General features: G+C 40.2%; 1 protein-coding gene across 1 annotated transcript in view; it reads right to left on the reverse strand.

Moving 5' to 3' along the window:
• Positions 1–17,429, reverse strand: part of DNAAF6 (dynein axonemal assembly factor 6) — a 69,745-nt gene that overhangs the window by 37,464 nt on the left and 14,852 nt on the right. Inside the window, exons 3-5 of the mRNA XM_051967819.1 lie at positions 14,600–14,672; positions 7,772–7,877; positions 469–565 (exon numbers count right to left, since the gene is read on the reverse strand). Of these exons, the coding sequence (XP_051823779.1) occupies positions 469–565; positions 7,772–7,877; positions 14,600–14,672 (276 nt within the window). The remainder of the gene's footprint in view (positions 1–468; positions 566–7,771; positions 7,878–14,599; positions 14,673–17,429) is intronic.

Consider the following 17,429-nt stretch of genomic DNA (forward strand, 5'->3'; position numbering starts at 1 on the left):
GGGGGAGAGGCTGAGAAGAAAGTACTTTGTAAGCCTTAAACCTCAATATAGAAATATGACTTATTATAACTACTTAGGCTATTTCCCCCGTAGACTTGTAGTCTAGGTGATAGAGAACTCACCTCAAAATCAGCAAGAAGAACTGTGCTTAAGTTCTCCTTCTGACTAACACTGGGTGTGTGACTCTGGTCAGTCACAATCTCCGGAACCCAGGTAATTTTCTAAGATCGTAAATTTCAGTGTTGGCTCTGCTCCATGGAGGTAAAGGGACTTTCCACACCAGGAGTGCCCTATGCCAATGAATTCACATAGCTGGTCTAAAAGGGGAAAAACTTTATCAACCCTTCTTGATAGGGATTCTTATTTTTTTAAATGTTTTTAAAGTATTCCTCTAGTGTGATGTAAACAAGAGACAATGAGCAATTAGATTTGTTTTGGGTGCGTCTCTGAAATCAGGATCTAGCTCACCAAGAGGTCCTCACAGCAGGCTGTAGAAGGATCCTTTCTGGTCATGCCCAAGAATACATCCTCAGCTCCCACCTGCTGTTTGAATATAATGTCATATCTGGAAGAAACAAAACAAATGATAATTGGGACCAACAGGATAACAGCTATCGGGCCAGCATAGAAAAAAATTCTTATAGAAGAATTCTATAACTATCTGGAGAAAGTACCAGGAGAAAACTAGGGAACAGTGTTGCCCAAATTAGTAACAAATAGCGAGCGCTGGGAAGAAAAAAGTATTCAATCCGGGGCTTTGGTAAATAGAACACTACTTGGAGTTCCAAAGACCTGAGTTCAAATCCCACTTCAAATAATTACTAGCTATGTGACTAGCTACAAGTCATTTCACTTCTGCATCAGTTTCTTCCTCTGTAGAATGAAGGGGTTAGATGACAAATATGGAAATATATTTAAAATGATCATACATCTATAGTTTGTATCGGATTGCTTGCTACCTTGGGGAGGGGGGAGGTAAGAGAGGGAGGGGGAAAATTTAGAACTCAAAATCTTACAAAAATGAATGTTGGGGGCAGCTAGGTGGTGAGGTGGATAGAGCGTCAGCCCTGAAGTCAGGAAGACCTGCGTTCAAATCTGGCCTCAGACACTTAACACGTCCTAGCTGTGTGACCTTGGGCAAGTCACTTCACCCCAATTGCCTCAGCCAGAAAAAAATGAATGTTGAAAATTATCTTTAAATATATTTAGAAAAATAAATACTGTTGAGAAAAAAGTAAAATAAAATAAAGGAGTTTGGCTTACTGGGCCAACCAGACCCCTAGGCAAGCCGGGCATGAAAAGACTAACTCCGAACTCACGATGACCCAGAAATTCTACTACCACCCCCCCGCCTTGCCATTGCGTATCCAGAAAGTAGCAGCTGTGAAAATATTTTGCAAACATTGCCGACTGTCTGATGGATGATCTGTTGATCAGTAATGATCAAGTTCCTGGAATAGACCACCCCTCAAACCTACCTGTGAGCCATAAAAATCTGCAAATAGAATCTGTTGGTCAGTTATCGATAACCTGAGACCACGCGTAAGTCAAAATCAGAATCTGTCTGTCGATAATTGTAAAAGTCCTCTGGCCTTGGAATATCATTGCCTGGAGAATATTTGTCACGCGGACCAGTTACTAAGCCCTGACTCGTTATTGCCTGTGCTTGAAAAATATTTGTCAAAATGTGTGATCGCTGCAAGATAAGAAAGTAGGCTAACCGCATTTTGGGGGCTCCTGTTATCTCCCGCTTTCACAACCTAGTTAGAATTCCTCTATTAGCAACCTTTCCATCTTGTTCAGGGCCATTTGATCAGGGTAGCTAGCCCCTGCGGCCTCCGGCTACCGAGATCTCCACTTCAGTTATATCAGTCTCTACTCACGTCTGTTTATTCTCGGCATGACAGGCTGAAAGGCATCTGAGAAACCTTCCAGCTCTTGCTCCGTGATCCTGGGACCCTATAGGGAATAATGGACCTTTAACTAGATCATTTTGGTTTACCATTGGAAGTTGCCACAAGTCAGTTTAGAGACCTAGCTGGGAGTGTTTGCTTTGATGTTTAATCGGAGGTTGGGAAGTCAATAATGTAGCTGGGCGGAGAACTGTTTGGGTCAGGGGCAGGCTAGGAGAGGAGGCTTTGTCCAAAGCCCATTGGATGTTTTTATTTCCTCTCTCTTCAAGCTGTGGGTGAATGTGGCAAAACTGGAAAATATGGATTTGACGTCATCCTAGAAGTTACCGGACTACCGCTAATGCCATTTGGTTGCGAGGAAAGCCGGGGGAGATTGAAATCGGTGCCGTTGCAAGTTATTTGATCTTTTCATTCCCATACATCAAAATACCATTTAGAAATGTAAAAGATTTTTAACTTAGATAATCAACTTGGCAAACAGATGGCATTTCCTGTACTCAAATGGATCTCAAATTAGCATGCTTGTTTTTAGTCATTTCAAATTGGAAAAGCCATAATAGTACTAAAGCAGCTTTACCAGTGGGCCATTTTTATTGAAGATGTCAGTCATCCTGTGTAAATAGCATCAGAGTTCATTATCTTTCTATTGCTTAAACAAGATAATATATATAAAAGCGCTTTGCAAACCATGAAAAGTTATGTAAATGTCATCTATTATTATTATTATTGCTTCAGGGCCAAAGAGGGAATGGAATTCAGACCACATGGATATATCACTCCTGGCCCTCCATTCTTCTCCTTGGGAAAAGAATTAGAAAACAAAGGATCAGAGGTTCATGGATTTAGAGCTGGCGGGGACTTCTAGCACAACTCTTTCATTTTATAGATGAAGAAAAGGAAGGAGAGAGGGGTTAAGCTCCTGGCCTAGATTCATACAGCTTCTAAGTGTCTGAGGCAGGATCTGAACCCAGGGATGCTGACAAGGCAAAGAGGAGGTTGTCCCGGAAGCCTAGGGAGACTCTTTCCCAGACCACCTATCCCTCAGCTCAAAGAGATATTTGCAGTGATAGAGCTAATGATTACCTAGTAACCTTGACAATGAGGATCTACCCACACCAATCAATGGATCAGTCAGTAAGAATTTATGAAGTTCATTATGTATCAGACATTATGTATATCGGTGAAACAAAGACAAAAAAACAAATATGTCGGGACAGCTAGGTGGCATAGTGGATAGAGCACCAGATCTGAAGTCAGGAGGACCCGAGTTCAAATCTGGTCTCAGACACTTAACATTTCCTAAATGTGTGACCCTGGGCAAGTCACTTAACGCCAATTGCCTCAGGGGGAAAAAAACAAAAACAAAAACAGATAAGTCTTTGTCCTCAGAGAGCACAGAGAGATACCATACAATGAAATGGGTACATATGAGACACATACAGAGTAGATCAAATAGAAAATACTAGCAAGTGGGCAAAAGCAGCAGGGGACATATTCAAGAGGAGGCACTTGAACTGAGTTTTAGAAGAATTCAGAGATTCTAAGAGGCCGGAGGAAGACAAATACAGGAATAGGGGACAACCGTGGGAGATGGAGAATCACATGTTAGGCAGGGCACATGGGCCCTTCTGGCTGGGTCAAAGAGTACGTGGAGGGGAGTGACGGAAAAGAAGATAGGAAAGAGAGGAGGCAGAGAAAAGAGGTGGAGAAAAGAAGTTGGGAAGAGGAGCATGAAATGCCAAACAAAAGAGTCCACGTGAAAGATGATGGGAACTTGAACTGATTAGGGGGAAGCCACTGGTTACATTAAGTCCCCTCACTCTCCAGGGGAACTTTAGCCTGGCAGAGGACTCCCCATCATTTCTGATCCTTTCATCTGTTCCCTTGTGCCATAATTTCCCCCTATTTATGGCATCCTGGTCCTTATTTCATCCACTTGGAGACAGTGAATCTCTCATTCTCTCCATTTCTATGCCCTCCTCCCACGTCTAAGACTGCAAAAATGGCCCTCCCCTTTTAGGTCTCTTTCTGACATGGTACCACAAAGTGCATGACTGTTGCCACTTCTTTTTCAGGTAGTTTGTTAGTCCTGACATGATGCTTCTTATTTCAATACTTCAAGGATTCATGATTTCATTGGTATGGGTATTTCTTCTGCTTACTGAGATCACAACTCCTCTACAACTTGGCAGATTGGGATATGCTTTGGCTGAGGAAAAAAAATGTATCACCATGGGGCCACCCTGGTGAGAAGAGTCTCTCTAATTTAGTTAGACTGGTCTTTGAACCATAGAAATACAGCCCACTAACAGACCAGTTTCCAAAGCCTTCGGAGCTTGGGAGAACTTCTCAGAGCTTGTGTTCTGTGGTGGACTACAGCCTGCTGCGAGATACTCTTTCCTCTCTTGCTTTTGGTGCTATTGTTCTCCTGTTTTTCCTCTTGTCTGAGGAGTCTGGATCAGCTTCCAACTCCCTAAGTATGAGTGCTTCCCACAGATCTGTCCTTGGTCCTTGTCTCTTTTATACTCTTAGTGACTTCATCATCATCGGTGGGTTTGACTAGAATTTCTATGTATAGGACTTACAGATTCATATATCCAGTTCCACATCGCCAGCTGTCTATTGGACATTAGCAACTAGATGTCCCAAAGGCACTTCAAATTCAACATGGGTAAAACAGAATGCATTATCTTTCCTCCAAACTTGCTCCTCTATTTCTGCTGAGGTTCCCACCATCCTTAGGGTTACAACCTTCGGGTCATCACTGACTCTTCATTTTCCCTCACACTCCAAAGCTAATCAGTTGTCAAATCTTGTTTATTTTACCTCCACTTCTATCTCTCCACTCACAAGACTATCATCCTCATTCAGGTAGACCACTGTAGTAGCCTCCTAACTGGGCTCTCTGGCTCCTCCCTCCAATTCATCCTCCATATAGCTGTCAAAGTGATATGTCTAAAGGACAGGTCTTCCTGTGTCACTCCCCGAAGTTCTGGTTGTTTGTGGATGTTTGTTAAGTTTTTCATGAAAAAGAAAATTTGAATATTTTTAAAGGAATGGACTAGTTATGTAGGAAAGGGACAACCAAAGGGCAGCATATACTCTACTGGTGCTGGTCAACAACATCAAGAAATCTAGAAGAAAGGTCCCATAAATCTGGGAGAACTCTCCGTGGAGGATTGATAGAAAGTGGAAGACGTGGACAAGCAACACATAGATTGAGAAAGAGAGAATGTTCTGCACTTCTAGAGGGAGTCCTCACATCGGCAAGACTCTTGATTCATCAGTATCATATGGCCAACTTACATGAAGTTTGCACTCTGCCCACACTCCCCATCTATTCTCAAGAAGTTCTGACTTCTTGAAACCAAGTATAAAACTTTACATTTATTCCTATTAAATTTAGGTTGACAGTCTAGTCAGCAGAGATATTTTTGGATCCTGATTCTGTCACCCAACAAGCTAGCTTTGTATCAACTGTATCAATTTGATAAGCATGTCATTTTTGCCTTTACATAATTAGGAAAAGACAAGGCCAAGCCCAAGGAGCAGGAGCATTTCACTGGCGGCCTCTTTCCAAGCTGAAAGCAAACCATTTGTGACTGTAGTGTTCTTTGGATCTGGTCATTCAGCCAATTCTGAAGGCCACGATTATGGCCTAGCCCATACCTCTCCACTGAATTCAGAAACATGAAATGAGAGATTTGGTCAAATATGTTGCTAAAATCTAGGCAAACAATATCTATCCTATTCCCTTGATCTAGCTGTCGATTTCTGTGGTCGTGGTTCCAAGTCTATGATTTCTTTGGTGTAGGGAAACTTCTTCCAACCATGCAGAGAAGTCGCTCATTTATGATTTATTACCTTAGAGAGTTTTCTAGGTGACATGATTTGTCTGGAGTCAGTATGTGTCAAAATCAGAATTTGAACCCAGGATTTCCTTATTCCAAAGTTGGTCCTATAATCATTATACCACATTGTCTCATCTTCTAGTCTAATAAAGTTATCAAAACAGGAAATGATATTAGTTTTGAGGAAGCCAGGCTGGCTCTTTCTGATCAGTACTTCCTTTTCTAGAAGTTCATTACACAATCCTTTAATAAAAAGTTCCAGAATTTTGTGAGAAATCAAAGTCAGGTTCACTGGCCTATAGTTTAGAGAGGAATCTCGGATTGTGAGGAAGATCTGAGGTCCACTTCATTAGAGGGGAACATGGGTCCTTTAATAAAAAGCCATTGGGAGTGGGGAGACAGACAGACAAGGGGAGAGAGAGAGAGAGAGAGAGAGAGAGAGAGAGAGAGAGAGAGAGAGAGAGAAAGAGAAAGAAAAGCAAGCAGTATATGACTTGGACCAAACTATAAGAGTCCTACAATCTCTGATTTCCAGGGTTCCTCAATCTTTGCATCAGGTAGGAGAAGTAAAAGGTCTGGACTCAAGAAAACTTGAGTTTAAAGCCCATTTCTGATATTAGTTGTGTGACCATTAGTAAGGTGGGAAATAATTCATTGGGTTCCTACTCTATTCCAATTCATCCATTTGATAGAATCATATCAAAGTTCTTTATATATGGCCCCAGAACTGTGAGTTGCAGATCTAAGTTCACTTGTCATGGTGACCAAGCCCAGTGTGACAGAGATGATTCAACTACAAAAGTGCCCCCAAAATATTTTTGTACCTCCAGACTAATCATTTGTCCAAAAGAAGCAGGTGACCATCCTATATTAGGTTCCTGACTGGGATGGCTTGGCCCATTTCCTCTGCCCAAATCAAGTAGAAGTCTGTCCATCTTGTGTGGAGATATTTCTTGCTTCATCCAACTTGTGAACTTGCTGACATATTGCTTATTTTAAACTTATGTATCGCATATCAGTCAATAGAATTATTCTATACTTGGCATAGTTGTTCTGGAATGATTGGACATCTAGCCCTATAAAAACAGGGCCCTGGAAGGAGGAGTCATCTTAGATTGTGAGGAAGATCTGAGATCCACTTCCTTAGAAAGGACCATGGACGCTTCAATAAAGTGCCATTGTCTTTAGAGTTCTGCCTCAGTCTCTTTTAATGTAGGTGGGATAATTTTAATCTCCACAGTCAAATCAGGCAACTTTCTAAAACTCTAGGTTATAACTCTAAGTTCTATGTGAGTTCCCACTCACAGAAAATCATAGGTCCTTGATCTAGGGACAATAGTTCCAAATTACATTTTCAAAATCTTGTGGCATTGAAAGTAATACAGAGCGTGAATTTAATCCTGCTTATAAAGTATATGAAATACTGCCTTTGTTCCTGGTGATCTCTAAGAAATAAGTTCATGTAATGATTAATAATTAGAGGGAGAACATAGCCTCCCACCCATTGCAGAACACTGAACAATTAAAAGCAACCCTTTGATACATAAACATGGTATTATAAAACAGTTTGGAGGAATGCTGGCAATTTAAGGGGCTGGTTTTCTCCCACTCTGAATCCCACATTACACAAATAACTGACATTATGGAAAAATTTATAATGGTATTGCAGCATGGTATAGTGAAAACTCAACGCCACCACTTACTATCAGTGTGATCTTGGGGAAGTTAGTCAGCAATTCTGGGCCTCAGTTTCTTCATCTGCAAAATGAAGGAAAAGGAAGGACACGCAAGGTCCTTTCCAGCTTGAAATCTGTGTTTGTGGCATGCCGTTTTTTGGTAGATCATTTCGAAAGTAAAAAGTTTAATCTTTTCTTATTTGCTCTATTATATCCCCTGCCTTTCCATCTTGCCAGGGATTGTGCTACGTGCATCTTGTGGGAAAGAGCACCATCACATCCCTCGCCTACCTCATCGCTGCAGACCCATTTCTGGCTTCACTCGACTTACTCTGGCTGTTCTCGGGGGTCCCACATGTCATCGAATTCCAAACCTTCTGGCACCTCCTCCGGATCCCAGATGTCCTTTCTATTTTCAGTGTGATTTGGAGGGTTGACTAGGAAGAGAAAAAAGATAAGACGGATGCTACTACCCTTTAAAAAGTGATTGCTGTCCTTTTTCCATAGTCACTTCTGGACAGCAAGAATCGAGTTATTTCTATTTGTAGCTATCAGGCGAATTGCCTTTTTGTCAAATTTTCCTTTTGTCTAATTCGCTCACAATCAATTTCTACCCAATAACTCAGATCAACCATGCAGCCAGTAAGCCCATCTTCCCCATACAGTGGCTGATACAGAGTAGACATTTAATAAATGCTTGTTGACTGAGTGCATTAATCTGATGTGGGCGTTATGACGACGACAGACTGTTTTATCCTATAAACTGTCTCCGATGCTTGGGGACGTAGGTAGGGCTCAACACAATTTAAAAGGCTCTAGAAAAGTGAGCCGTTATTAGTATTAATATTAATGACGACAATGATGAGAAACCTGATTAGAGCAGGTAGATTGTCTCTAAGGTTCATTTAGCTATAAAAATCTATGCTCGTATGAGCAGGGTGATGCCATGCGGTTCTTGTTTCTACAGATGAGAGACTGGCAGTAGAACCAGGAGAGACGCTAGGCCTCCAGTGAGCCCGAGCATCACGGCCCCGGGAGAAATGCAGAACTCGGCTTAAAGGGCAGCATCCTGAGCCCCACATCAAGTGCAGGCAGGACACCCTCCTTGGCACCTACCACCCTCAGGCACAATAATGACTTTCTGGTTATCAGGAGATATGCTTTCACATGGCCTTTACACATCTAAACCACATGATCTATGAGTTCTATATTATTAAAGGCCCAGAACTCAAAGCTGATTAGAGGCACATAAATATATATTTTACAGAAGTTTATGTAATGGATCTTTCTTGACTAAGACAAATAAAGAGACAATTTTTTCATTATTCATGTTAATGAGGGAGAGAAATAGCATGAATAATTGAAATCTACAGAAACCCCAAGAGTTTATCTTAGCCATCACTTTCAACCCCCCAACCAAATCTAAAAATTAGTCAAAGTGATGGATGAACTTCACCTCTTTACCCTGCCCACAATGTAGAGAGTAATAATGAGCAATGGAATTAGAATACCTCGTATTTTGAAAGTATATAAGGCATGTTGCACAAAAGTGGTCAAAACACAAAGCATCGTATTTTAATTTAGCACAACTTTAACATACACAATCCATGGACTTTCTCTTATGACACTTTTTAAAAAATAGACACGAACTCTGGAAGGCAGGAAGGCAAAAGCTAACTAATCCATAAAAAAGACAAGTGGATCTTGAAACAGCCCAAACTTTCTGGCTCCATATCACACCTGTCTCTGTTCAGCCTTCTCATTGTCAGTGTGTGCCAGTGTGTACCAACACATGCCTATGGATGCCAATATGTATCAATGTACACCTGTGTGTACCAGTGTGTGCCAGTGTATATCAATATGTGCTCATGTACACCTATATGTACCATGTGCCAATGCGCACCCACGTGTACCAATGTGTGCCAACGCACACCTATATATACCTGCGTGTACCAATGTGTGCCAATGTAGTCTGTGTGTATCAGTGTGCTCCGACATACACTTATGTATGCCATCGTGTACCAATGTGCACCAATGTACACTTGTATGGACCACTGAATGGAAAGAGAGCCAATGCATGCATGCATGACCAACGGCCAACATGGCCCTCCAGTGTGTGGGCTGAGTGCAGTCTCCAGAGGAGTGATCATGGCTTCCATAGCTTCTCTTCCTTCTCATTTTAGATAAATTTGAGGAAATGCTGCTGATGATTGGGACCAGACCTAGATGAACATTAGTGTAGAGAGGTCTTAATGAGGAAACTCTCTCTACCAATGAAGACTAATAACTAATCTGTGATTTATGCTCTTGGTTGCCCAAGGTACCAGGAAGTGAAGGGATTTGCCCAGGGTCACATGGGCAGTAAATGTCCTGACTCTGAGGCTAGCTTTTTTTTCAGTCTTGTCTGACAATTCATGATGCCATTTGGGGTTTTCTCAGCAAAGATACTGGAGTGATTTGCCATTTCCTTCTCCAGCTCATTTTACAGAGCAGGAAACTGAGGCAAACAGGGTCCAGAGTCACACAGGGAATGTCTGAGACCAGATTTGAATTCATGATGATTCCAGACCCCAACCCACATTTTATCCACTGTGCCACCTAGTTACCAGCCTCATCTTCACTATGACCTTGAAGTCAACATCCCTGCTTTGGCCTCACCTTTTTCCCTTCACAGACCTAACCTTGGAGCTAACCACTTCAGCTATGCCTGATCTTCCAACCTGGAAGCTTTTGCCTCCTTGTCCTTCTGCTGCTCAATTCTGAGTCACTCCCATTACTACTAAATAATAATAACTAACATTTATATAGCACTTACTTTGTCTTAGGCATTATGCTAAGTGCTTTACAATTATTATCTCCTTTAGATGCTATTACTATCCCCATTTTACAGATAAGGAAACTGAAGCAAAAAAAATTTTAAGTGTCTTACCCAGGATCACAGAGCTAATAAATACCTAAGGCTGGATTTAAACTCAAGGCTTCCTGACTCCAGGCCCAACACTCTATCCACTGAGCCACCTACTTGCAGAAGAAAGGCTGGGTTCTCTCTAAATGTATATTAGCTGGAGTATGTATCTTCACTGGAGTACCCCTGCTGTGCAATGGCATTTTAATTCCTTCCAAATGGACTCTATCCCAATCATCAGAAAACCTGCTCCAAAATTCTTTTCTTTTCTTTTTTTTTTTTAAAGCTTTTTATTTTCAAAACATATGCATAATACCCTTTGATCCAGCAGTGTGTTACTATTGGGCTTATATCCCAAAGAGATTTTAAAGAAGGGAAAAGGGCCTGTATGTGCAAGAATGTTTGTGGCAGCCCTGTTTGTAGTGGCAAGAAACTGGAAATTGAATGGATGCCCGTCAGTTGGAGAATGGTTGAGTCAATTATGGTATATGGATATTATGGAATATTATTGTTTGGTAAGAATCCACATACCGAACGATGGAATCCTCCTGACCAGCAGGAGGATTTCAGAAAGGCCTGGAGAGACTGACATGAACTGATGCTGAGTGAAATGAGCAGGATCAGGATATCATCATATACTTCAACAACAATACTATATGATGATCGATTCTGATGGACGTGGTCCTCTTCATCAATGGGATGAATGAAATCAGTTCCCATAGAGCAGTAATGAACTGAACCAGCTACACCCAGTGAAAGAACTCTGGGAGATGACTATGAACCACTACAAAGAATTCTCAATCCCTCTATTTTTGTCCGCCTGCATTTTTGATTTCCTTCACAGGCTAATTGTACACTATTTCAAAGTCCAATTCTTCTTGTGCGGCAAAATAACTGTTTGGATATATATATATATATATGTATATATATATATATACATGTGTATATATATACATATATATGTATGTATGTATACATATAGTATTTAACTTATACTTTAACATATTTAACACATATTGGTCAACCTGCCATCTGGGGGAAGAGGTCGGGGGAAGGAGGGGAAAAATTGGAACAAAAGGATTTGCAACTGTCAATGCTGAAAAATTACCTGTGCATATATCTTGTAAATAAAAAGCTATAATAATAAAAAAACACTAAAAAACAAAAAAATACATAATTTTCAACATTTACCCTTGCAAAACCTTGTGTTCTAAATTTTTTCTTCTTCCCTTCCCTTCTCCCTCCCCTAGATAGCAAGTAATCCAATATATATTAGACATGTGCAATTCTTCTCTCCATATTACCACAATGATCATGCTGCACAAGAAAAATCAGATCAAAAAGGAAAATATGAGAAAGAAAACAAAATGCAAGCAAACAACAATAAAAAAGGTGAGAATACTATATTGTGATCCACACTCAGTTCCCACTGTTCTCTTTCTGGGTGCAGATGTCTCTCTTCATCACAAGACCATTGGAACTGGCCTGAATCATCTTATTGTTGAAAAGGGCCACATCTTTCAGAACTGATCATCATCAACAATAATCTTGTTGTTGCTGTGTATAATGTTCTCTTGGTTCTATTCACTTCACTCAGCATCAGTTCATGCAAGTCTCTCCAGGCTGCTCTGAAATCATCCTACTGGTCATTTCTTACTGAACAATAATATTCCATAACATTCATATACCACAATTTATTCTGCCATTCCTCAACTGATAGGCATCCACTCAGTTTCCAGTTCCTTGCCATTATACAAAGGGCTTCTACAAACATTTTTTGCATATGTGGGTCCTTTTCCTTTTTCTATGATCTCTTTGAGATACAGACCCAGGAATGACACTGCTGGATCAAAAGGTATGCACAGTTTGATAGCCTTTTGGGCATAGCTCCAAATCACTCTCCAGAATGGTTGGATCCCTTCACAACTCCACTACCAATGTATTAGTATCCCAATTTTCCCACATCCCCTCCAACATTCATCATTATCTTTTCCTGTCATTTTAGCCAATGTGAGAAGTGTGTAGTGGTCCCTAAGAATTGTCTTAATTTGCATTTCTCTGATCAATAGTGATTTAGAGCACCTTTTCATATGACCAGAAATGGGTTCAATTTCTTCATTTGAAAACTGTCTATTCATATCCTTTGACCATTTATCAATTGAAGAATGGCTTGAATTCTTATACATTTGAGTCAATTCTCTCTATATTTTAGAAATGAGGCCTTTATCAGAACCATTGGATATGAAAGTATTTTCCTAGTTTATTGCTTCCTTTCTAATCTTGTCTGCATTGGTTTTGTTTGTATAAAAACTTTTAATTTAATAAAATCAAAACTATCCATTTTGTATTCCATAATGTGCTCTAGTTCTTCTTTGGTCACATCTTCCTTCTACACAGATCTGAGAGGTAAACTATCCTTCGTTCTTCTAATTTGTTTATAGTATCACTCTTTACGTCTAAATCATAAACCCATTTCAACTTTATCTTGATATAGGGTATTAGCTGTGGGTCAATGTCTAGTTTCTGCCATACTAGTTTCCAATTTTCTCAGCAATTTTTGTCAAATGGTGAATTCTTATCCCAGAATCTGAGGTCTTTGAGTTTATCAAACACTAGATTACTATAGTCATTGAAAATTACTGCTTTTCTTAAACTCCATCCTGCCCATCTTCCTTCACTGACAGTTGGAAGCTATTATGAATGGCTTTATCTAGACGACTTCAAACCCCTTCTACAATGGTGATGACCCATCACTCTCTTTACTCCAAGCCTGGAGGAAGAGATGGCCTTTCATCTACTTCTGCACTCAATGAGATCCCTTCCTGCCTACTAAAAGAGTTTGTCCCAAAGATCAGAGAGCTCTCTTCCTCCTGTTTGTTGTATCCATCTCTAGTGGCTCCTTTCTAGTTGCCTACAACCATGCTCAGGTTTCACTGCTGTTCCTGCCATGCCCTACAGCTATTGCTTTTCACTGTCAAACTCAGTGGAAAGAGTAGTGTATACTTGGAACCTTCACTTCCTCATCACCCACTCACTTTTCAACTTCCTATAAATTGGCTGGCTTTTGCTTCTCGCCTCCTTCATTTCTCTGCAGCTTCTCATACCTTTGATTCTTCTCTCCTCTTGGATGCTCTACTCTCTCCTTTTGGTCTTCCTCACTAGAACTGCAGCTCCTCAAGCAAAAGTGGCCTCCCAAGGCTCTGTTTATAATCCTCCTGTCTTATGTCTCTATAGCCTCTCCTTTGGTGATGGGAAATGAATGGATTTAATATTCAATAATATCTACAGATAGTATTCCTAAATCGAGATACACAATTCAAATCTTTCTTCTAAACTTTAGTCACATTATCAATAATCTATTGGCTGTTTCATCAACATCTGAAATGCATCATATCCTCTCCTATCCTAGCTCCCACCTCAATCTACCCACCCCTCCTTGAAACTTTTCTAGTTCTGTTGAAGGCACCACCATCCTCCCAGTCATCCAAGTTTGCAAACTCAACATCATCCTGGACTTTCCACTCTCCTATTCCCCATATCTAATCAGTTTGCCAGACTTTTCAAGTCTGCCTTCACATCTCTCACTTGTCCATTTGTGTAGCCATCATTTGATTCCCTTATCTACCCTCTCCTGGAATATTGCAATAGCCTCCTAACTGGTCTTCCTGTCTCCAGTCTCTTTTCCATATAGCTGTGAAAATAGCCTTCCAAAAGTATGGATCCAATGATTTGTTTTCTCCTCTGCTCAAAATCTTTGGTGGTTCTCTAGGAGTTCTCTCTAGGAGAAAATACAGATATTTAGGTTGACATTCAAGGTCCTCAAAGACCTAATTCCAACATATCTTACCAACCTTATTTCATATTCTTCTTCATGAACTCTGCATTTCAGCCAAACTATATCCAAACTAGCTGATCCCCAAACCCACCCTCCATTTTTATGTATTCACACAAACTGCTCCTGTGTCTGAGATGCTCTTCTTTATTTCTCCTTTTCTTCACAAGTCAACTCGGTTGCCATCACCTACATTTGGGGATTCTGCTCCTTTTTAGAGTTCTCTCACTTCAATGACCATGGCTTATGCTTATCTGTGTGGATGGCAGTAGAACGAAAACTCTCTGAGGGTTGGAGCTGGTACATTTTTGCCTTTATATTTCTGCTTTGCACAATGTCTAGTATAAAGAGGGACTAAATTGAAGTGCTACTATCATAGAAGTTTTCAACAACTATATTTCATGTTTTATTGAACAATATACCTTTGGATTCTTCTTTCTTTGCTGGTCCAATATTCCCAGGGCTCAAGGCTCCAACAGCCGATGATGGATATGACTGAAAGAGTACACAATTGTGTAAGTAATATTTACATAGCCCACCTAGTTATTGATGATTCAAATTTAATGATTTTCAACTTTAGATCTCCTGGTACTCTGTCAAGTTAAATTTATTATCCATCTCTGATACAATAAAAATATCTTACCTTAGCCCAGGGATTTTATGTTTACAAAACACTTTCATATGCATTATCTTAACTTCATGGCAATCTGCTGTGATTTTTTTTTTTTTTTACAGTTTACAAGGTTGGGAAACTGAGGCTCAGGAAAGAAGTGATTTGATCAAATTGGCACATGAGAGACTTAATCTATGGCTCTGGTATTCTTTCTACCACCATAAATTACTACTATATAACTATTCTTTTCAGTGTCTGGTTGCCATATCCTTATAAACAATTAACACAGAGATGAGTGGATCTGGGCGATAACCCTATAGTTGGGTCAAGTTCAGCACCTCTTGGGCAAAGTTTTGGATTGCTTTTCTAGAATGACTGGACTAATTCACAGCTATGCCAATTATGCATTAATGTGACTGTTATAGCATATATGTGTGTTATGTTGGTCCAGTTTCATGTGCAGTCCTCTTTTTATTTTTTATCGACTGAATTGTTTATAATAAGAAAAGGAAGTTTTTAAAAGTGGTAGATGGGGTGACGATATCAGAAACTAGAAAAGGGTCAAGAAAGAAGAGGACTATTTAAAGTTCTCATTGTTGTAATGTAATTCATAATTTCTACCATCACAATATCTCGCAGGCATATCCCCTTCTCTCTACTCACAATTCTCTCAACCCAGCATAGGCCCTCATCACCTCCAACTTGGGCTACCCCAATAGTGCTGACAGGGCTGGACTATCTTGATTCTCTCCACTCCAATCCCACTCAGCTACCAAAGTGATCTTCCTAAAGTGCAGGACTGACCATATCAGTCAACACCTCCCTATTTTCTCTAGGAGACTCCTCTTCTTGGTACTGGAAGCCTTTCCCCACTTGACTCCTTCCTACCTTCCCAGTCATAGTATACTTTAGTGGCCTCTATATACTCTGTGACTCAATGACACCAGACTCCCTGCTGGTCCTTTTCGATTCCTGATTGAGAAATCTCCCAGTTTCAAGCCTTGACACTGGATGCACTCCATGTCTGGAATGTTGTTTCTCCTCATCTCTGTCTATTGGCTTCATTCAAGTCTCAATTAAAATCTTACTTTCTTTAAGAGGCCTTTTCCCACAGGTTTCAAGGGTTCACCCAGCTAGTGCCCTCCTCTTTGGAATTACTTCTAGTTTACACTGTATATATCTTGAACATGCATACTTGTTTGCAAGTTGTTTCTCCCATTACAATGTGAGTCATGGAGGGCAGGCCTTTGTATCCTTAACATTTAGGGCAGTGACTGGTATATAGTAGGTGCTTAATAAATGCTTGTTATTGATTGATTGATTGGAGCAATGTTCCAGAGATAGTCCAAAAACTGAATTGATATTCCAAGTCTTCTCGACACTAGAAACAACTGAACTAGTGTTCATTCATTCAAGCAAGAAGCATTTATTAAATACACATTGTGTCAGGCACTGTGCTGAGTACTAGGCATACAAAAACAAAACAGTTAAGTCAAACTCAAATTGAAACAGTCACTAAATCGTATATTGCTGTGGGCTACATGTTGCCTTAGAAAACCACAAAGTAACATTATCTCTGTTCTGTTCTATTTCCTTTTAATTTATTTTTAAAAACATTCCCCATGACATTTTGATCTGATTCCCAAGGCATTGGGGAGCTTTGCTAGTTGCAATGAGCCTATTTGACACCCCTGCTATAGAGAACCAGCTGTTTAGACTACCAGTTACCTACTAGAGTCACTAGGTAAGATTTTTACTTATTTTCCCAGAAGGCATACCTATCTGGAAAACAAACCTATGGGTTTAAAGAGCTGTAACACTTCCACCTGGTACCTGAAAAAGTACTACAGCATACATTTGTTTTTAAAATCCAGTTTTAGTGCATCTTTTGGCTTTACATGATCTAGATTTTCCATCCCAGAGAACCATCCCTTACAATAAACAAATTTCTAAAAAAGAAAAATAAAGAGGAAGAGAAAGAAAAATATTCAGTGAAATTGATCAATATATCATAAAAATTTGACATTATCTGCCATGTTCCATGTCCGTGGAGCCCCTATCTATGCAGAGGAATGGGGAGGTATCTTCTCCTATCTCTTCTTTGGGTCTAAGCTTGTTCAGCAATATTAATTTTTTTTTATTGTTTTGGGATTGCTGTTCTTTCCATTTACATTGTTGTAATCACTTTGTAGTTTGTTTTCCTGGCCCTGCTTACTTCAGTCTGTGTCAGTTCATATAAGTCTTCCCATGCTTCTCTGTATTCATCATATTCAATTTTTTCTGAGAGCACAGTTATAGTCCATTACATCTGTGGGCCACAGTTTATTTAGCTGTTTCCCAGTCAATGGGCATATACTTTGTTTTCACTTCTTTGCTACCACAAAAAAGGACTGCTATGAATATTTTGGTGACTGCAAGGACGTTCTTTTTGTCACTGGATACCCTCCCAGATTGGATTTTTTTTCCCACTAGGTAAAAGAAGCCATTCTTTGCCTCAACTGCTACGGAGCCTTAATCACTGACCTGGTGCAACCTCAGTCAAACTGAGACCTCTTGAAAACCTTAGCTTAAAAAGGCCAGGGTCTCCCATTTCATGTGGGGCCATCTCCAGTCGTCCTGATCTATCTCTGGCCATTGGA

The sequence above is a fragment of the Antechinus flavipes genome, chromosome X, assembly GCF_016432865.1.
Source record: "Antechinus flavipes isolate AdamAnt ecotype Samford, QLD, Australia chromosome X, AdamAnt_v2, whole genome shotgun sequence".
In the NCBI taxonomy this organism is placed as follows: Eukaryota; Metazoa; Chordata; class Mammalia; order Dasyuromorphia; family Dasyuridae; genus Antechinus; species Antechinus flavipes.